The 22,494-nt window shown below is 44.4% G+C and overlaps 1 protein-coding gene across 1 annotated transcript; it reads right to left on the reverse strand.

The window, feature by feature from the left end:
- Positions 1-407: 407 nt before the first annotated feature.
- Positions 408-15,163, reverse strand: ppap2d (phosphatidic acid phosphatase type 2D). Its single transcript, XM_076080116.1, has 6 exons — positions 14,177-15,163; positions 3,153-3,310; positions 2,712-2,998; positions 2,522-2,579; positions 731-907; positions 408-512 (listed from the first exon to the last, which is right to left on the reverse strand). Exons 1-6 carry the CDS (start codon positions 14,382-14,384, stop codon positions 408-410), a joined length of 993 nt encoding a protein of 330 aa, XP_075936231.1. The 5' UTR covers positions 14,385-15,163.
- Positions 15,164-22,494: the final 7,331 nt, after the last annotated feature.

Consider the following 22,494-nt stretch of genomic DNA (forward strand, 5'->3'; position numbering starts at 1 on the left):
ATCACTGGCAACCAAAACTATCAACATTAGCAGCTTCTAAAGATCCTCTCGAAAAAATAGACTTTTTTTATTTATTTTTCTCATATATAAAAAAATATCTTTAATATTGCTATGCAGTTCTTTTCACTGGACGGGTCAGTCAAATGTGCTTCTTGTATTTCACATGTGTGAGTGTGTGTGTGAACATTAGATTAGTGTGTGTGTGTGTGTGTGTGTGTGTCAGTATGCCCCGAAAGAGCAAGTCAATGTGTTAGATTGTACTCTTTAATCGTATCCTTCTCTTAGAATGGTTCCCGTTCTTAGAAACCTTGTCTCTGCTCCTCACCTGTGCTATCTGACTCCCTCCCTGACTCTCTGTAGTCCGTCTTCTCTTATCTTCCCTCTCCTGGAATGATTGCGTGTGCCTGCTAACAGACAGTTTGCTGGCTGGACAGTGGACTCTCAAGGGACATGCTCGTGGGAGACAGGTCTGGACGGGCGCAGGGCTTAAACATGGAGGAGATGTAGAAGGCCTGCGGGCACAGACACAAAACACGTCACAAACCGACCACACGCGCTGTCAATCATTCCCTGTTTATAAACAGCACCAGGGATCAGAGTGAGCAAAATGAGGGAGACAGCCTATTGTTTGAGCTAACTCAGTCAACAGAGAGCAGACAGAAACAAATCCTGCGAAGATAGAGATAACTGTCATTGAAGACTATTTAGACAGCAGCGATTTTCCACGTACCACCCAGTATGCAGTGAGCCCTCCTTGGATGAAGCCTGTGAGGACGTCGGTGGGGTGGTGGCGGTTTTCGGAGATGCGGCTCAGGCCGGTGTAGATGGCGATCGTCACTAAGAGGAACTGTATTAGTGGGCGCAGCAGCCGAGCTCCTCGCCACGACAACCGCGCCTGCAGGTAGAACTGCAAAGTAGGAGAAATAATACCGTCATTATGTTGTTGCTGACTTTATAATTACTGCAGAAAAAAAGTGAATGCAAGCATGTGTGGGTGCGCTTGTGTGCTAATGCATAAACCGATAGATTACGCCTAATAATTAAAGTTCTGTAAATGCAGACAGAGACCTTTAAGTCAAACATGGACATCCACTCAGTCTGCTTCCCAGAGGGGAAAGAGAAGCATGGCGCGAGTCCATTAACACTATCTCAACCCCATTTCCTCCTTTTGTTCATCCTCATCTCCTGCCTCAGCGCCGCTCTATAGAATGGATGTTTGTGTCTGAAAAAATGGGGTCACGGGGGCGAGCTCGATGCAGATGCAGGGCTCGCTTTATGAGGAGGCTGGAGGTCTGTCTGGACCCGTCAACCACTGGGGAGCATGTGGCCTACATTGCTGCGGTGAGGCCGACTGTAACCGGGTCCTCCTCACTCTCTCTCTCTCTCCTATCACAAATGACAGCAGGTGTCACCGTTCCTGCCTTAAACACTACAGCAGCTGGCCACGGTCCGGGTGGCATGTAGCTACAGGTTTGACACAATCTCTCCAGGTTGTCTACAGTCTGCTAGCAACAAACTTGCATGCGAGGCTGTGTGTTTGTGCCTGCAGTGTGTGTGTGTGTGTGTGTGGAGAAACAACGGAGTGAGATGTGGAGAGGAACAGGAGGAACGGGGCTAACGAACACCGAGGCCCTCGTTTTTTCTCACACCACTTCAGTACCCTTTTATTCCTCTTATTCCTTCTCCCCTTACTCATCCTTGTTTGTCTCTTTCTGGTTGGAGAGGAGCTGCTTTTCATTTGGACTTCTATAGTACACAAATGCAAATAGAAGAGGCAGTGATTTTGTTTTGTTCCTCTTTGATATTTGATATTTTAACTATAATTTCAGGGTTAATGAGGGGGACTACATGAGGAATGTGGACATTTCATGGTTAATAATGTGCTTTTGTCTCCATCTAACTGTCGTTTCTCTCCCACAGTGCGCCCATGACTACTGGGCAGTGCAGTGTGAGTGAAAGATGAAGAGATGGAGGGGGGGGGGGGTTTAGAGGGTGTCTCTTACTGAAAGAAGCCTGTCGATCTCTCAGCAGGCATATTCAGCCTTCCACCCCCCTCCTCTAAATGAGACCCACAACAAGGCCTCCTCTGTCTGCGCAGCCTCTTCATCTATTCATGTTCCCTGTGGAAAAACATTCTCCCTCATTCTCTAACCCCCCCCCCCCCCCCCTCTCTCCTCCTCTCTGTCTCTCCAGCTCTTTCAGCTTGGAGCAGGATGCCTTTGGAGAATTGCTGCTCTCAAAGATCTCCTCCCTCACGATCAGGAAGTGTGAATATATTTAACAGCACATGTGTTTGTGCATGTTTAATTAGCTTATCTAGTTAATAGTTGCACACAGTGTTCCTGGCCTCTAGGGATTGGTGTTGTCTCTCGTAAGTGAAATGAAACCGAGAGTTGTAATATTCCCTCAACATTGTAAACACAGTACCAAATACTGTAAATACACAACACACGCTCAGGTGAACATTCCAGATGTGTATTGTGTGCGTGTGTGAGTGTATTTAAAAGCCAATGTGACTTACTGCCAAGTAGAGCATGGTGTACATTGCAAAGGAAGCATGGCCGGAAAAGAAAGACTTCCTGAAAGAGAAAGATCAATAAAAGATGCCGAAGGTTACACATTAACTGCATGACTCGAGCTAATGTATACCCCGCCCTTAGTCAACAAACCAAATCAGTCCAGAGCATAAACATGCGCACACACACACACACCTTGCTTCCTCCACCATCTTCACTTTAGGCTGCGGGCAGGTGACCGTGGACACGTAGCTGCCCGTAGTGCAGTTGATGGACGCATAAGTGATGTCACAGACATCGAGGAAGTTGGGTCGCAGGCGCCCCACACTTAGCTTGGCCATATTGGTGAGGGACTGACCCACACAGCAACCAAACAGGAAGCTTCCCAGCTCCTTGTAGAGACACGACACGTAGCAGTTTCGGACAAAGGCCCGCGAGTGAGCACCTCGATAACGCACCCGGTAGCATTCGCCCAGAGCAATCTGAGAAGGAAGTAAGACAAGAGAATCTGATTAACTTAAGTCAAACAGCAGAGCTGTACCAATGCTGGAATGGCAAACACATGCTCCATTGCACAATACATTGATGACAACTTGAACTCACTGCGTCAATACTTAACGGCTGTTACTGTCTTACCGTTAGCCCGGTGATGGCTATACCAGCAGTGATGAGCAGGACGTCAGGGATGGCCTCGCTCTTGACGGCGGGATAGGTGATGCTGGGGTCTCCGCAGAAGAAGCCTCGCTCGTACGGAGTCACTGTCTTCAACTCGCATGCAAAGAACGGGATGGAGGCTGATGAGATGTTGGGAGAGAAAGAAAAAGAAAAAAAGATGGCTTGATGAATGTCTGTGGTCTGTGCAGCAATGATCACGGAGATAGCTGGTGCAGTCGGCCAACATGAAGGTGGCCTCAAAGGAGCATCAGGGGAGCAGCTTTAAAGAACATCAGTCATCTGGTGACATGATTTCCAGATTCCCAGGGGTTGACGCATTCCTCAAATAGCTGCTTCCATCAGAGGAGCAGGGAGAAGGAGAGATGACAGAGACAGAAAGACAGACAGACCAGGAGATGGGCATGACAGTGGAGAATTAAGATGAGGAAGGAGGAAGAAGAAAGAGGACAATAAACCCACTGTAGGAACAGTTAGATTCTTTTCTTTGTAACAATGACGGTTTGTTTCTTTGACCTTTTAGTTCAATCCGTTTAATATTAGATTAACAATTGTCCCACAAATGTGTTGGCTACGTTTCCTGGCTGGTCACTAATTAAAAGAACTCTGTTCAAGGTCAAGGTCTGACACGCTTAAGCAAACAAACCTCACAGCCTGATGGGGAAAGTCCACTGAGTAACAGTTGTGCAAAACTGGAAAATGGGAAATTGCGTGTTTGTATCCCCAGAAACGGGAAAGTACATAGCGTCGCAGCTTTTATTCCGTGTTACGATAGCCCCGTAACAGCCTGCTCAGTTGCTCCGTGCCATTTCTATCCCATGTCCCCTCGTCACCCCATGGAATGCAGAGAGAACATGGGACTAATCATTAACCTCTGTGCCTCTTCCTGTCATCCCAGGCCTGCTGGTTGGCTGGAATGCACCCGGGCCAAAAAACACTGCTCCTGCCAGGGAATCTCTCCGACTACGTGACTGAGTAGTGCACTGGATACGCACTCAAAGTCAAGCAGAAGGAACAGCACACAAACACGCACGCAAACACAAAGAATGGCACGCAAACGAATCTTGAAGCGCAGTAAATCAACAATTATTGACTCGCAAAAAACAGGGCATGAACATCTAACATACTAAAGGTAACTAAGCCTTTGTTTTAGTTTTATTAATTAACTTGCTTGCTATCACAGCCATACAGTCAGCCTCACAGAACTAATAAAGGGTTAACAAGCAAATAATCTATAGGTTCGAGGCTATCTGCGCAGAAAAGACACGAGGAGGCAACTCTTATCAGCCGTGTGCTCATTAAGAATGTTATACTGTAGTCAAAAGTATGTCGGTGACCTCCGTAGTCAAAGTCGAGCCGCCCTAGCAGAAAGACAAAACACTGATAGAAGCCAGCTCACGTACATATAACTCAAGAGGGGCCTCAATAAAAGAGGGAGTTTATTGAGGACATCATCTCATGCAATCCATTAAAATAAACCTGCTATTCATTTTGTAGTCAAATCCTAGATTGTAAGAATCTTACAATGTTGAATTTTGTGGACACAGTGTTGCCACCATAGTTAGTGGTGTTCGTTTTACAAAAAAGATGTTCTTAATGTACACTGCATATCTGTTTATATTAGCTAAGATCGTTGGAGTATTCGATAAATACTTTGGGGTCCTGAATGAGGGTTTCCTGGTCTCCTGATCTAATCGTAATCCTCTTATCTGTGTGTATCATACCTTGGTGGAGACCTGCAGAGATGTAATCTGGTTCATCTCTGGTTCAAATTGAGTGGGTATGGATTTTTTTTGTTCCATTTGGGTGTAATATAACACACATTACATTTCAAATATGTTGCCACTGAAAAAGAGAAGTGAGGACCGGAGCAGCAGAAGGTGAGAACGCTCTGTGAAAGCCTGATGCACAAAGAAGAAAGGAAACAGGTGACGTAAAGCAGGGTTTTTTCAGTGTTTGTTGTGCCAACAAGTGGACAATGCAGCTATTAATGAAGGGCTGACATGGCTTTAAAAGCCATTTTTACCCATGCTGCCTTTTCTCATGAAGTTTGTTTTTGGATCATATTTGTGGGTGTTGTCGCTGTGCTCAAACGTTCCACTTACAGCATTTGACATTTATTCTGCCAATAATGAACCGCTTTGGATGTAACAAGGTCAATTCTGTGGCGAATACTGCTTTCCATACCACCCATTAACAGGCTCTCTCTGTGTCCTCATCCGATTCCTCAATATGGACAGTCCTCCCTCAATAATCAATATTGTGCTGCACCGACAGCGATGTAATGGACGGATTCTCCATTAAGGGCCAAACACGCTGCGGTTACAGTGGGAACATGGACTTTTTAAGGGATCATTTTCAACACATATGGAGGTCTAATGAGATCCATGAAGTGCTGCGCCAGATAGCAGCATATTTTATGACCTCAGACCCGCCAGTGCTGATGGCTTGTGCTGTTTTCCCATTATTGCATGAAGTCCACGGACAGACTCGGAACTAATGGCCGTGAACCGAAGATCACTCCGCTGTGGCGAAGATGTTTGCAAAGCTTCTCAATAAAATAAATCCACTCAACCTGAGCTGTGTCACAAATTCTCAGTGCTGTACAGTAAATAAAACACAAAGCGACAATGATAGAAACCACATGTAAAAAATACTCAGTATCTGCACAATCCTGTACAAATTACAAGCACCTGTGTCACAGTCGACCGTATCTGTTTTACAAGTACACTAAAACAGTTTTCACAACAAGACATGAAAACACTCCAGAGGCCCTCACATCATCTGTCAGGCAGCTGTGAGCAAACCTTAGCACCTGGTCAAGACATGCTCAAAAGAGAGCCAGGCCAGGAAGGCCTGTGAGGGGACCCAAAAGGAGGCGGAGGAGTGGGTTGGCTCACACGGCCGGGCCAAAATGTGCTGCTCGCTGGGCCTGACACTCAACGCAGGAATGCTTTCAAATAGTCAAAAGGGACAGAAAGAAAGAAGGGGGGGGGGAAGACGAGAAAGAGGGAGGGAGGAGAAGAGGAGGAATGAGAGCCGAGGGGATATGTGCCTCACTCTGAGAAACTCTTCTGGTTCTAATTTACACATCTATGACCACAGCCCAGAGTGAGCTCACTGTGAGAGGAGAACAACAACAACAACCAAAAGCAAAGAAATAGAAGTAAAGAAACCTACGGAGAAACCGACGATTATTCATCATGTTGCTTAACCTCTGCTGATCAATACAGTGTCAATCTGAAAACTAGGCTGAAGTGCATGGGCCAGGAGGCTCGACAAAATTGACAAATGGGGGTGAGGGCGGTAATACTGGGAGTGAGAGAAAACTGGAGAGATGGAGCCAAGAGAGATGCGGCAGGGCTTTCTCTACAGAGAACAGCAGACGGAGGCGATTAGTGGTGGTTCTGGAATGCGAGGGTCAGAGATCTGGGCTCTGCTGGGACCCGCTCTGTAAACACGACCCCACGTCAACCAGCAGAATATCCGCAACACACGCACACACGTAAAAACCACACTGGGATGCAAACAAACCAAATCCACCACCACACAGACTAACAGACAACCAAACAAACCAACCAAAAAACCCACCAGCACACCGAGAAGAAAAAAACGAATCAACCGAGCACGAACCGAACAATCCTAAATGCATTGAGACAAACAGGCTCATTATCACAGACCTAAATGAGTTGGGGATGCTGCTGCTGTCAGACAAACAGCCTGTGCATCCTCATAGATTAGCATGACACTCAGCCTGAAGCCATATCTAAGCCACAGTAATGATCGCTCGCTTCATCACATCCAATAATGTTTGACTGTGCGGGCCTCGTTCTATTTGCCCTTTGATAGAACTGGAGGACAGACAATTAGTGAGTAACCTGTCAACGCAAGGTCCATTTGGCCTGCAGCTTTAGGACCAGGCTGAGCCGGGGCTGCAGCCCAGCTTGCTACAGCCCCCTTCAGGGGTGGTCCACCCTCGCTTGGGCCCCTCAGCAGCTTGCATGTGCCAATGTTTCCCAGCTAAATTTTAAGCTGCTTGTTTACCTACAAGTCAACCTTGCAAAAAAAATAAAATAGTAAGCTGGTGAACTGAACCCTGAAGTGTCGTAATTGGAATTTTTGCGAGCATGATAATCCCTGGTAACGGCATTACAAGAAGCAGCGTGACAGCCTTCCTAACATGCTCATAAATAGCAGTCTCCAGTTGGGCCGGGTGGGCTCGTACAATTATTTGTGCAATAATGACTTAAAACTGCACAAAGCTGTCTCCACATGAGCCAGCCTTGATCTGTTCTTTCATCTAATCAGTTTGAGTCAGGTACTTTAAGGGCAAAGCTGCGTCTTTTAAGTTTCACCTGATATATAAAAAGAAAAGTCTTTTGTTTGAAGAGGCAGTCCGATTAGAGACTTTATGCTCCATCACACAGGCTCGAGGACACAAAAGAACAAAGGGAGACACACACACACACACACACACACACACACACACACACAGACAGACTGTTGTATTGTCAGGCAGGAAACCGCACCAAGGCTGTGATTATGATTGGCAGCCATAAACTGCCACAAACCTATTTAAAGTGTTGTGCGTGTATCACAGGAGGTGGTTCTTCCTGTTCATCCGTGGTGGCCAATCCCGGTAGGAGAGGTGGGATAAGGGTGAGTGTCATTATGAATCCCACTGCATTTCTTGGCAAGACCCGCCCTGCGTAGCTGGTTGAGGCAGAGGCGATTGATTGAGGTTAGGCATTGATCTCGAGTGGTTAGAGTCAGGATAGCCCATTGGACAGGGCATCAGACCCGCAGGTTACCGATACCTCGGTAAACACGGCCAATCCTAGAGCCTGAATGCTTCACGTCTTACGAAGAAAAGCAGTGGGATTCATAATAACGCTTGGCCCCCCTGCACACACACACACACATTCCTTTTTTCCATAATTAGCTGGGTTGTTCTGAGGGACTCATCTGTTTTGTCTGCCCTGATGGCAGCACAAAGATCAGCGACGTAATCGGGGAAGAACAAAGAGGGACTGAGGAGCCACGACAGTCTTGGATCTTTGTTAACCATCTGCTGTCACCAGCATCTCCTGCTGCTGGACTCCGTACAGCCTCTTTAAGTAGATACCCACTGCTCCATTTATCATGGCACATTTGATGTGCAAAGTCAAAAGAGAAATGTGTGTGAACTGAAATAAATGTTTCTTCCAACTGCCTTCATGTTGCTTCACCTTCCACCAGGAGAGCTCTAGCGTGCCCCTCTCTCTCTGTTACTGTTACAGCTGGCCAGTGGAGACATGCTTCCCACAGCTGCTTCTGTTCTCTCCACACTTCACTGACCCGCTTCCTGGAGCCCGGCTCTGGAGTTCAGGGCAAGAGTGGTGAGGTCTGAAGTGGGTCTGTCTGTCTGCCTGTCTGAATCAGCAGGAACATAAAGGACCCGCCACTCTGGTATGTACCTGGGACGCTTTAAAGGAGCTCTCTGGTGGGGTGTTTTTTTTTTGCGGTGTGAAGGTTAGGGAGTGCGCAGAGACACGAGGGGCTGGCAGTCTGCAATGTGAGAACGACACAGGGTTGTGGTCGAGACTGCAGGGGAGGTATTTGGCACGACGCAGCCTGATTGTGGTAGCTCTGTATGGATGGCAAGAGTCAAGGGCTGTTTTGTCAGCGTGTTTTGGTTTGGGGGGGGGGGGGGGGGGGACATGCAGCTGGAACAACTTCAGAGGGAAGCTTGAGAGAATGAAGGAAGGGAAGGCTCCAGCAGGTGAAATGTGACACAATGATAAAATGGTGCTGATGATGGGTAACAATGCCGTGGCGCCAAGGGGGGGGCTGTCTCCTTATAGGGGGTACAGACAGAAGAGGACGAGTCATTAGTTCTGACAGACTGAAAGGCGAAGCAACAGGCTCAGATTCAGCTAGATGCTTCGATTGGAAGCCTCTGCAAAGAAACAAAATCCATTCTAGCTAATGAGCACTGAGGATAAGAGCACTATGCACATCTTTGTTCACTCATTACGGCTAATACCTATGGACCACCACGAGCACTTACGGAACCGTCGTCGAGGAGAAGATTGCAGCTGCCTCGTTAAAAGCACATTTGGAGCTATTTGCTGCCTGAACCGTCGATCCTTCTTAGCGCTACTTCCTCACTATAGGACGTAAACAGACAGCTGCGGAAAAGGTCCCTCAGGCGCCCCTGGGTCTGACCTCTGACCCCTACTGTAGATCTCCAACCCCTTCTAACCCCTCACTCTACTCTCCCACCCCGGGGCTGTTCACTCATTCGGGCTCTTACTTGCCCCCCTACAGCCTTCAGGCACCTGAGACATTTCTAAGGCCTGAGCTGGCTCTGGTGAGCTAATGGGCGAGAGGTGGACGTACTGACAGCAGAGTACATGTGCCCATATAGTCTGTCTCAGGATGTGCAGGGTGCAGCTAATGGATTCCTGAACCTCTGCAGTGCTGTCAAATGGGGAAGAGATGCACTTGTACACTAACGAGAGAGAGGGAGAGAGAGAGAGAGAGAGAGAGAGAAATCACTTTTTCCACTGACTAATGACTTGACTGAGCCATTTTTAATGGCTCTCCATCTGTCCGTCGCAGAGTGACGCCAGTGTGTTCCATAACTTCAGAGCGCGTTTGATCGGGGCCTAAAACGCTCAGCAAAACAGGACCGGCAAATTTGTCAACAAACAGCGCGCACATGGCAGCTGTAGTAGGGTGTCCGCATAAGCATCCGCGATGACGCAAACACACAAATGCCAACGCACCTGTGCTTTTACTCATAAGCATGCACACACGCATAAATACACACACAGGAGACAATGTAATATTCCTTGGCCTACACACACCGACGTGCTGTGACACGTTGGCGTCCTGCTTTCTCGCTCACTTGGCAGCTTTCTCTGCCAAAAGAACAGAGGCAGGAATCATAAAACCGCCGCCCGCCGAAAAACACAGACATGCAGACGTAAAACACACACCTCGCTGCATTGCTGGAACACCGTCAGTCTCAAATTAGAGTTTGTCTGAAGAAAAGAGGAGAAAGGGAGACGCAGGCAAAAGCAAAATGAAAAAAAGAGATAAGCTGAAAGGAGGGAGCCTTTTCCAAGTCCTGATCACTGAGGTAGATACGTCAGTCCCTTGCTGGCATGCTGCTTCACGTCTTAAACAAAAACACACACTTAACAACGATTAACTGATTCCAGTTTTCACTTTCTATCTGATCCAAAAGCTAGTTCTGTTTTTACTACTGAATTTAATCATTTTCTTGTTTTAAACAGTTTATCAACAGTGTATTATTCTAACCCGGCCTAACATCTTGCGCATATCAAGTGTGAAACACTTTCACAATTAACCTACACAAGAAGGTCATGCCTAGCGGCAACCATAATGTCTTCACCACTAAGCTGTGTAAGCTAACGGTGGGTTTTCAGGTGCCACTTCCAATCATTTACCAATTACTCTCAACAGAGGCAACAACTGGCTTTATTGGGGGGTGATGACAGAGCAGGGGCCACCTGTGCAGGAGGGAAACAGCAGTGCAGGCTGGGAGGCCTGTCCCTGCATGCTTTCCAGATATGACAAACACCCGACACCTCCTGACCTCTGGGTGGCTGGACGCTAGATCTTAGATCCAGCCACGGGCCGTCAGGTCTGTCAAACCCCGTCCGTCCCACCAGGAATGCTTGCACACACTTTAGGACACACAAGCAAACACTTGCACTCTGCAGCTTGCGTGGAAGATACCGACACTGAGCTGAACCGGAGCGATCCATCTCGGCGCAGCATCCGTCATGTGCGTGACAGAGCAGCGCCATAAACAACGCCGGAGAACAACAATGCCAGACAAGCCCCGGTGTTGAGTAAGAGTGCGATCGGGTAACCTGAGTCAAAGCCTCAGTTAGCGTCCTCGATATCCCAGCATTCCACAGCAAGACACATTAGAGTGTATTCACAATGCCGCGCTGTACTAACTTCATGCCGCCGCTTTAAATTGTGAAGTAAATACCGGAACACACGGAGAGGCTGTGAAAACCTCAGATCGCTGTGGAATCCCTCTTCAGCTGATAACATAATGAGCAGGCTTCAGGGGGAAATTCCACAGTTACAGTAGTGAATGAGCCCCTTTAACAGGAGGAATAATGCCGGCGGGTCAACTGTCTGAGGGGAATCTGTTGATGGCATTTTTAAGGGAAAAGTGGGTTAGTCAGAGATAAGCGGGTTTAGCTAAATAAAGGGCTCAATTCATCTCCTCTGAGTGATGGCATTCACTGCCGAATGCCCACAGATGAGTCAAGGTCAGGCTTCAATAGACAACCGAGACGGTGGTTAACAGAGCAGAGACGGGCAGGATGCAGCCAGACGTCTGTAAGTAATCTCATCTATCATTAGATCTCCCAGTGACAAGAACGGATGTGTTAATGCATTGTACTGTACTGTGTCATTAAATATCATGCTCTCATTTCAGTGCCAACAGTGTAGTGAACAATTCACCACATGTGAGGATTAACAGGAAGTCTATTAATCTGAGCTGATGTCAGCACATTTTATTGTGCTCGATAAAACTGCAAAGCACTCTTTCCGTCTCATTTTCAACATTACACCTTTTGTAATGTCGAATAAGCATAAAATGAAAATGAAAATGCATCCACCAATCAAATCAAGCCAGAACTTTTGAGATTGTCACACATCCCGTAGCGAGAAGGTGAATTCCTTTTATGCTTAGTCACGAGACTAAGTGACTCTCTAAATCCTCTCAGCTGCGAGCAGCTGGAGGCTCGGTGACTCAGTGTCTGTTGTAATCTAGTCAGAGGGATAAGAGGAGTTGGGAAACGCAGTTTTTTGGGAGGAAAGCAAGTAGCGTGCTCGCCGTGCGTCTCGGGAGGAGAACTGAGAGAGACCATTTCCTCTGCGGTGCAGACTGATGCCGGGTCGCTCTAGCCACTTCCTAAACACAAAACAAAGCTGCTGAGAAGAGTGCCGAGTGAACAGCTATAATAGCATACCTGTAGGGGTTAAAAACAACGCGGCAATGAAACGGATGTCGTTTTTGTCGTTGTTTTGCCTGCTGCCGTGCTTCCTATGCTATAACTGCCAATGCGGCTGAGACCTGTCAGTCTGCCTGGACAGGTTCCGCTCTCTCGTATTTACACTCAGTCCAAATATCCACTCACACGACAAACACTGGTGATCCCTTCTCTATCAGAGTCATGTGAGATGCAATTATACAACCTCGCGCATCAGCAAACATCGCAGGCCGGCAGGTACAGCAGGTATCACCTCGGGCAGGGTTTCCCCCACGAGACTCCACGGAGGAGGAGAGTCACGCTTTGAGTCCTGAAGGAGTCCAGTACAATTATGAGGTTCTGGTATTCCAATGGAGTATTCCCATTTTGTCAGAAATTTCTGCCACATTATTTAAGAGAGAAATGTTGTTCCTGTTCCTCCAAAACATTGTTCTGATACACAAGAAATGCTCTTATAATAAGATGCAATGCTGTAGTTTGAACTTCTAAACACATGAATTAGTTCTGCCAAGCACAACATGAACAAACTACTGTGCATCAATGATATGCTGCCTGCATGTTCGTGACATTTAACTTCCACTTGATCAACGTGTGAATGCGGTGCTGTGAAGTATTCTTGTCTGGCCACATTTATGAGACTTGTTCTGCTAAAGAGAGTAAAGTTCAACCTCGCTGTGACAGTAATGTATATTAACTATGAGGGCACAATGAGGGAATGTGTAATAGCGATCATATCAAGTCTCAACCCATACTGTGGTAATCCGAACTATACATAATGGATATTATGCTGCTCTATATTGATTCAAACCTCGATACAATTTGACCAAATCTTATCACATAGAGGCCTCTGAATTTATATCCGTCCATGTGACCGAATTTGCTGATTATGATCAATTAGAAAATTATTGCTCATCTATATATTGTTTAAAGTGAAAATAGTAAACATTTGCAAGTTTGTTTTCCTCCATTTTATGTTTAAAAAACCTTTGGGATTCAAGACTTCTGATTATACAGAATATGAAATAAATAGTCAAATTGTGATGGAAAATAGTCTTTAGTTTCACCATTTTATAAATAAATAGTTCATGTAAAAACAAACAAACATTTGATTTGAATACTTCATGAAGAAAAACTAGCTTTTCAAATCCTCTGTCAAGTAGATTCCATTTGTAAAATGTTATTATAGAGAACCACTCCTTTATTATGGTTATGCCAGTCGCCTCTGAGCTGATGTCCACATGTTGTAACTGAAGTTTCTAAATCTCCTGCTGAAAACCGGTGGTTCATTTTATTGAATTATAAGCCTGTAAAACCTGCATCATGTGTGGCTGCATTCAGGCCTGGTGCTGCAGTGAGAGAGGCCAACGAGCTCAGTGGACATGAGGCAATTCTGGGCACGGGAACACACAAGCATGTTTTTTATCCCAATTCCCACGTCCTTCTCCCGGGAACCTTGGGAGTTACCATGAGAACAGATGGGAAAACTCTGCTCCTGCCAGCTGAGACCCCCCGCCCTCCCCCCTCCTCCCCTCCCCTCCCCTCCCACCCGCCCGAGCTGAAACTTTTCAACCCGTTTGAACGGTTTCCATTTGACTTCTGGCTTCTGCGGGCTTCGTTAACTTGTATAAATCCCCATGGGATGCGTTTCCCCTCCCGGAAGCCAACTGAGTTTAACCTCCAAAGACTTGATGTGATCGCGTGTTGACACACACACACGCGCGTGCAATCAACAGACCAACATGACAGAAGTGTGTGTGTGTGTGTGTGTGTGTGTGTGTGTGTGTGTGTGTGTGTGTGTGTGGGGGGGGGGGGGGTCCTTTTCAAACATGCTTATTGTACATGCAACACTTCAAAATGGCAAGTGATGAAGTGGTCTTCAGTGCATTCACCCCGTAATAACACCAACAACTGTAGGTTATAACCGTGGATTTAAAACGACGTGAATGCACATGTTCTTACCGACAATAAGGCATAATAGATCCAAAACGACAAGCATCTTGCTCTTGGTGCAAAACGAGCTCTCCTCCTCGGACCCGGAGGGGAAGCGCTTCCCACCGCCGTTCTCCATTCCGTCCCCGGCCCCTCCACCGTCCGCTAACCGCAGCTGGAGCTCCGCGTCCCGGGGCAGCGTGTCGCTGTGTGTACCGGTGGAGTTGAACTTCTGCATGTCTTTTGCTCCAAAAAAAGTGAATGACAACTTGTTGTAAAAGAATAAAGTTACTGCAATGGGTCCGCCTTGTCGAGTGATGGTGATTCCCAAAACCGTTTCAGTCCGCCCGTCGTCGGTGCAACAAATCCATGTCAACGACAGTTTGACAGCAGCACTCAGACCGACCGCCAGTTGCAGAGGGGGGGGGGGGGGGGGGACGGGGGGCAGACGGAGGCTAATTGGAAATAAAAGGCAACAGCAGCATCCGAGTGAACTTCAACTCAGTTCCACAAACTTGTTCTGAGTGGGAGCGTGCTGTAACCTACTCTACACCGTCCCGACCAGACCTGCAGTCACGTTAACGTCAAACAAACATGAATGAAACAACACTTGGTTCAAACTTTCAAAATAAAATGCTCTCTTGTTGAACGTTAGCCTCGCCGTGCGTCGAGTGGAGCTGGAACATTACTTTTAGTTGAAAAATGTTCGTATCATTTCCGGTGTTGTTCAGTGTGACTTTGACTGTTGGCGGTAAAAAAAAAAAAAAGAAAGAGGAAAGCGATCAGAATCAATGTGGAGCTCACTGCAACATGTTCGATCCCGTTGACCTGACAGCTGTGTGACGGTGGTTCCGATGTGCCCCTATCCTTTTAATTAAACCGTCCCACCCACGCGAGGACACGTCCCAAACTACGGCTCCTGGCCGTCTCCAGATTAACAACGCAGATTTAAGGAGATTTAGTTTTGGCTTGCACAACCCCAGAGCAATAGTAATCAACACTTTTTCAACAGGCTCATCCGCCTGATATCGATATCTAATGTGATTAATGAATGTGGTGGTGACATTGTGGTTCAGCTCCATAGAAAAAAGTCATGAAATCATATCGATTGCACCATCTTTGCCCTCACGCATGCAAGACTGCCTGGCAATTAGATTTTTCCCTAATATTGACTGTTGCTGTTTGACTGTCTGCCAATACACTAGATAAATACAGGCTTCTCGGCAGACAAGAACACACTCCGAACACAGACTTTCCATCGGGAAGCATATTTTAAATTCATGAAACTTTATGAAATGCCACAAATTTAATTTCTTAAATCAACTAGTCAGCTGAATATGCCATTTGATTCCTCTGTGATTTACTTTTGGTTGTATTTGGAAGATCGGATCACAGATATCCAGCTTTAAACCAACTTAAATCCTGGTTGTTATTGGCAGCCTAATGCCTTGCTCACTGTGTGGAAGAGGTTTCCTGCCACCTGGTGTGAAGCACAGCTGCTTAAACTTCTCAAAGGTTTCTCAGCATCTTGAAACTCTGCCTGTTTATTGTTTGCCACACTTAAGTTAGTGCTGCAACTAACAACTATTTTCATGTTTGGTTTATAACATGGCAGAAGACAACAAAGAAAAAAACATAAACATTTATCAGTTTCTGAGTTACATTTGACGCATTTTCCCAAAATGAAGAAGAATTAATGTTTCTGCCATTATGAGGATAAATGGGCCATTATGAATGCCGAGACATTTTAAAAGGGCATTTGAAGAGGCAAAAAATATATATTATTAAATGGCAATCTGAGAATTAAAAATGAATCAAACATTTCAATTAGAAACGGGCAAAGTTTAAATTCAATCTGGCAAATGTGAAAGTGAAAAACACTGTATTGAAGGAACTGAAAACTGAAAATGATAGAAAATGCAGAATATCATTTGTTTTCTCTTTAAATCTTTTTTCTCATCTGCTTCTTTTGTTTTTATCTCATGAGCCGTATGTGAAATCGAAGGTGCAGTCTGCCTATGAGGCACAAACCTTGAAGTCACTAATGTTCAGAGTCTGTCAGTCTCACAATCTTGGATTTACAGTCACTGCAACACGTCTACAGTGGGCTCACCCTTGATCACTTGTCTTTTTCCAAAGTCCATTCCTCCAGTGCAACACTCTTGATAATGTGCAAGCAAAAAAGTACAACACGCGTCAAAATCTCAATTAATGGTCATCTTCAAATTTCTGTTGTCCTTTTTATTTTTTTGAGTGTGCAGCTGATTAAATGTTGATATATTGATGTCTTTAAAAACCCAAGAAAAAGAAAGTGACAGATGGAAAAGGAAAAGGAGGAAGGGAAGTGAAAAAGGCCACTTTGATATAATGCAAGTCATTTTCCATTTTTAATTCCGCCATGTTCATTCCATTCTTCAGTGCAGTTTTTAGACACACTACAGACACATTTACACTAATGTCATTTCTAACTGTGACATATGGGATGACAGAGTGGTGGTTGATTTTGCATGTACTTTTATGCACATTTGTCTTTACCAGCTGTATTTTTACCTGTGGTCTTTGGTCTTTTGGGGAAACTCTCACTACGTAGTAAAACCAGACAGTAAAACACCAGTTTCACATGTGTTTTAGCATCATACAGTGTTACACGTTTACATTTACTGTTAGGTAAAGAGTGATAAAGCATAATTCGTTTTAATTCAGTTTGTCTGGTTGGTGCAGTTTTGATTTACATCCACTAGATGGCGGTAAATTATCATTTAGTGGCCAGAGGAAGTAAACGTACTGTACAAGGACTGGGTGTAAAATGGCTGGAGTCACAATGATTCACCGCTCTACTGATCTGATGTCACTTTACGATGTGTATTAAAGGACACAAAGTGTAGTAATGTGTTGAATATCTCGACCATGACTTTTGTTTATCGCAGTCACTGTCGGTCTATGACGATGTACATGTTGGTGTCATCGCCCTCATTCGATTCTGATCTGATTTTCCATCCTACTTTGTCATTAAGTGTCACTGTTTCCATTATTAATCTATCCATTCTCACCCACTCCAATGTATGTATGAAAATTTGATTTTTAATGAGTAATTTCTCCGCATTTCCTCTGTGCCTTTCAATGAAACTTTATGATTCATTCAGGGATATGCCATTTGATCAATGCCTTTTGTCTCGAAACTATTTAATCACCCGAAAAAAGCAGTAGTTATGCTACAAACATTGCTGAAACAATCGTATTTCCCCCTCGCCATTTACATCCTGTTTGTCATCACAGGCCAAACAAATACTCACTATGTTTCAAATGTGCACCTGACTCTCAATAATGCACCTGCTCTTCAGCGTTTCCTATCTAATTCTAATTATGTGTTCTGTCTGCTATTATTTAACTCAAATACAATCCTACTAAGTGCGCATGAAGGCCTCCAGCCACTGTGAATGGGCAAGTCTGGGCATGATTTTGTTATTGGGCTACTTGAACTTAGGTACCCTATTGTACCATTTTGTCTCAGAGTCTTATTTTCTGTTTGATGACACATACCTGAACTAAAGCCCATCCTGTTTTTCTGCCACAAAACTTTCCCCGAGCAAAGTGCAAACAGAGAAAGTAAAAACATGTTCACTGACCTCAACCACAAGTCAGGGCCAGGTGGGAATTTTCAAGAAGTGCAAATAATAAATAACATGACATTTTGTTAGTTCCACCATGAATTTCTATTGTGACGTTTTGTTTGACATTATTTACTTGCTTGGACAGTTAAAGGAGCTTTTACACGATAAGCCATTTTTCTGTACTTTGTATTCATTTTATATCTACAGTTCCCGGTCTTACCAGCCTTTCACCCAAAGATTTGAAAGGAAAAGAATTGTTCAAAATTCCTGTTTGAAAGCGTCAATAATCAACGCTGAATTAACACATTTAATTCTTGTTTTATTGTTCTAATAAACCTTAATGACATACATATACATTCTCCTGCTCCAGAGTAGTTTTAAGTATGTTAAACACTATTATCTACCATGTTTAATAAACAGGCACGTAGAGGGAAAAAAAGGGGAAATCGGTAGCAAAAAAACAGCAAGGGTATGAGTTTCAATGTTGGCAAAAATGTAAAACAGGATGATACACACTTTCACTACGCAAACACTATTGATTAATGATCATCATCAATAAGGAACTGAATGATTCATTCTGGAATGAATTTATGTCAAAGTTCTTCACTCCTTCCTTCTCCTCCTGGTTGTGAGTTGTGTTCCCCTTTCAGTGTGAATTGTGGTGAGTAGGAGTAGGGCCAGCCCCAAGTCGCAGAACCATGATCTGGGCCTTGTGTGTTTGCCTTCAGTAACGTAGAGGGGGAAAGTACCATCTGGATTCATCTTTGTTCTATAGATACTCAGGGCGCTGCAGAACACAGTCAGACACAAAAAACGTCCTCATCACATGCAGACAGCGAGCTCAGGAAGCGAACAAACACACTGCTTTGGTGCGCAGCAGAGGAAACTCAGGACCTGCACAGCCGTCAGCTCGTAAACATCTGTCTTCCCCCTCTGCCGTCGGACCGACGATGCCAAAGCCTACCCAGCATTCCCTAATCCCTTTCCTCCTGTTGTGGATCACCATCCTGTCCATTGTCCAGGTTGTGGCCATCGTCCTCTTCTTCACAGCTGGATATCAATGCCCGGTGAGACCTCTTTAAAAAAAATATATCCTCAGATTTAATTTACAGAACGTTGCAGTGTCTTATGGGCGTTAATGGTGAGTTACAAAACTTGTAGATCAGTGTGACTATAGTATAGCAACGCATTTGAATGAAGTAACAGAGTACAAGTTGACTGTCAGCTGTGGCATGTCGAAACACCTGTGCAGTGCAGCTGCTCTTTCTTGTGGTTTTGGTAGCACATCTGGTGAGAAAGACACCTCTGCATGTGGTCTGCAGCTGGTTACAGAGACCCCTATTATGACTCCCGAAAAGAGTGGGACCTTTTGCATAATGTTCAAACAGAAATGTTTATTTTTTTAGATCAACACCACATCACACCCCAGGGATAAAACAATGCAACACAACTAATTAAACCAGAATGGAGCACAACTGGTAAACTTTTAAGGAAATATAAGTCTAGCATTGTTTAATGTTGGGGTTTGGCGTAAATATTTCACAAGTTTGACGCTTTGCATTCAAAGATTTAATTTAGAGAACGTGAGAGGGTTTTTATTGTTGGGTCAACCTTCATCCACTACCACTTTTCATTTTTCAGGACACTCTTGGACCATTTATCATGATCTATTCATTGTTTTGAGCGTATGTTGTGCTTCTATTTCCTTCTCCAATCTCAGAACAGTAGCGCTGTAGCACCAGAGCGCCCAATGCAATTCCAGGCAAACAATACACCTTCGGTAAGACAACCGCAGCTTCAGAGTTTGTGCTTCTTCTGTTGACCTCACTGTGTTGCGTTACACACGTTCGTGGTGATTAATAAGAAGCCGTGCTGTGTTATTCTTTGTCATATGATTTTGCAATCCCCAATATTCCAGACAGACACACACACACACATCTTTCAGACGCGCTCTGTCTCAAATTACTTTACTTCTAGAGTAGCTTACATCAGACAGTGTAACCGCTCTCCTCACTTCTTGGAGGAAGCACAGTGACGTCCTTACCACATTCGGGGAAATGCCACGAAACTTTAACACTTCGCGTTCCCTTTGAAGATAGTGTGTGATCTATTCTGTTTTCTCTTTTAAGATGGAGGTACTTGTCTCATCACCACGTTTTTAAAAAAGTTACTTAGTGTCACTATGGCACCACTCCTAATGTTGATATTTGAGATAACTGGATCTCTTCCTCTTTCAACAGTCCCCCCCTGAGCTTCTCTTGGACAAAGGCAAAATGCTCACCTTTAAGGCTACTCAAGGTAAAGCTATTTCAAGTATTTCCATACTCAGATGTATGACAAAGGCTGCAACAATTTGTACACAATGCATCAGATCACCATTCACGAGCTGTTGGAAATACAGAAAATGGCCTTTTCAGAGGGAATACGTAATTCCAGCAAATAAGATTTTATCACATGTAATTCCATCAACACTTACAGGACACAGAGATACACATTTGCTTGACGTGAAATTGCCACTCACCACAGGATAGTCAGAATGAAGTTCTGAGAAAACAAGCTCACAGCTAATTGAAACTTCTCTGTCGCCCGCAGTCAACAGGGAAATTAAATGGTCGGCAAAGAATCCAGAGCAAGGCCTGATTTCAGAAGAAGACGGAGGAAAAGTTCTGAAAATAAAGAAGGATGGATACTTCTTCCTAAATCTTCAGGTGACGCTGTCTTCATGTGTGAAATGGGATTCGCAGCACACAGTCAGTATGAGGAGGAACAACAAAACCATTCTGCATGGTTGGATTAACAATAACACGTGCAGCACAGGCCTCCTCGGCAAGGTAGAGGTCCTGTTTGCTGAAAGCAGGCTGGAGGTTAACCTGCCAACCACTGACGAACCCATAAATGAAACTCTTACCCACCTGGACATCATCTACATGCCTACATGATACATCTTTATTCTCAACAGCATGATCAAGGGCAACTGTCAGAAGACCTATTGTCTTGGCCTTTGGATCAGCAGATGAGGTGACTGAAGAATGTCTTTTAGCCACAGGCTGGGTAAAATCCTCACCCCTTTAAATTGTGGTTTGCTAAAGAAAATCCACCAGAAAACACAATTTACATCGATTTGACGTCCAATAATTTCAGCAAAGTAAAGCAGCTTCAGGATCAGTCTACGGTTTGACGTCATCACTACAAATCTGCTTTCTCTGCTGTTTCTTTTCAAACCGTTATTTGCACCACAGTTCCTATTTGCTACTTCCTGATTTATTTGTGGAAAAGTTTTAAACAGTTTGAATTATATTTATGTTGTATTTATTTATTGTTTGGACCTCAAATATATATACCATACACAGATATATGCTGTATTTAACAAAATTCCATGGGAAAGTCAGCAAATAACACAATATTAAATGTATGTCACTGTGTGACAATGTATGTCATTGTGTGGCATGCATATATTGTTAGCGAGTCACTGGAGCGTGCATCGTTTTCTTTATTATTTACGGTAATTATATCTAGCTAAAATTGTACAAACTAGACAACATGGTTGGTAAGTATTTAAGAAAAAGGACAAAATATAGATACGATTTATTTGTTTAGACAGTTACGGGATATTATGGTCTTTACACAATAATGCAAGAAACTGAATTAATGTGTTTGTTAATCATGTAAAAAAATAAGTTACATACATTCGTATTATATTTTCATTTAAAATGGAAAGTGAAAAGACTTGACAGAACTAACCTCCACATATCCTTCACTACCTGTATAGCACGTTATGACACATGAAATCACGACTTGTGGTGGTTTATGCGTAAAGTTTCATGTTGTTGAAGGAATTGTTTGGTTTTGTCAATGGTTTTCAGTTATTTTTAACGCAACAAGTAGCTGCTCGCAACCTGAGACGATTAGTGTGAATATGCATTCAAGAAAGCATTGCATATATTCTGGGAACATTTAATTAAACAATTGTGTCTTTACGTCCGACCGCAACAACATACTGTAACTCCTGCCATGACAACATCTCCCTAATTAAAAACAAAAACAAAAATGTTCATACTGTTTATTACATTTGATGTGTTTGAAAGCGTCGATATGGAGCTCAACAAAACGAATGAAATAAGTTGAATGAGTGTTTCTGACTGTGAGTCACTGTCGAGACCCTGGATACAAAGTGAAAGTGAGAGGTCATGAGTTAACAGTGGGACCCCGCAGATAATGAGTCACTAATAGAAAGAAACAGCCGTATGCTGTCGAAGAATATTCCCTCCAGACTCTGACAAAGCTAAATAAATACAAATCTGCACCTTACACAAACACCCAGCATCCTATCTGACACAACAATAAAGACCCAGTACACAAAAGGTCACTGGAACATGATGTCAGTCATTACCGGCAAGACACATATTTTCCAGGTTACTGAGGTTTCACCTAAAAACTGTTCCAAACCTCAGCCACAGAGTCCCATACCTCGAACTGTATTAGCTGTTGCCACCACAGCTTTCGATTACTGAGTAGGAAAGGTCCAATAAGTTGAATTCAAATAGCAGAGCCATTTACCACCCACTCTGTCTCATTTATTAAAGGCCTCTCCATGGGTTGGTTTGTTCCCACCTTTGATTTCCACCCCTCGAGTCGTGCCCTAGAGACCTGCGGCAGCTTCTGTGAAAACCCTCGTTTCCATCATCATCCACCCAAATGTTTTCAATGTGCAATCTTTGAACAACATGCTCTTTCAGG

This window comes from Anarhichas minor, unplaced genomic scaffold (genome assembly GCF_050575085.1).
Source record: "Anarhichas minor isolate MPS153535 unplaced genomic scaffold, ASM5057508v1 ptg000007l, whole genome shotgun sequence".
Lineage (NCBI taxonomy): Eukaryota > Metazoa > Chordata > Actinopteri > Perciformes > Anarhichadidae > Anarhichas > Anarhichas minor.

Bases quoted from the DNA above. Each gene is read 5' to 3' on its own strand.
- ppap2d (XM_076080116.1), bottom strand. From the start codon at position 14,384: ATGCAGAAGTTCAACTCCACCGGTACACACAGCGACACGCTGCCCCGG. The intron at 3,311-14,176 runs GTAAGAACATGT...ACATCTCATCAG, and splicing joins TCTATTATGCCTTATTGTCG to CCTCCATCCCGTTCTTTGCA. The intron at 513-730 runs GTACGTGGAAAA...CTGTGCCCGCAG, and splicing joins GGCTCACTGCATACTGGGTG to GCCTTCTACATCTCCTCCAT.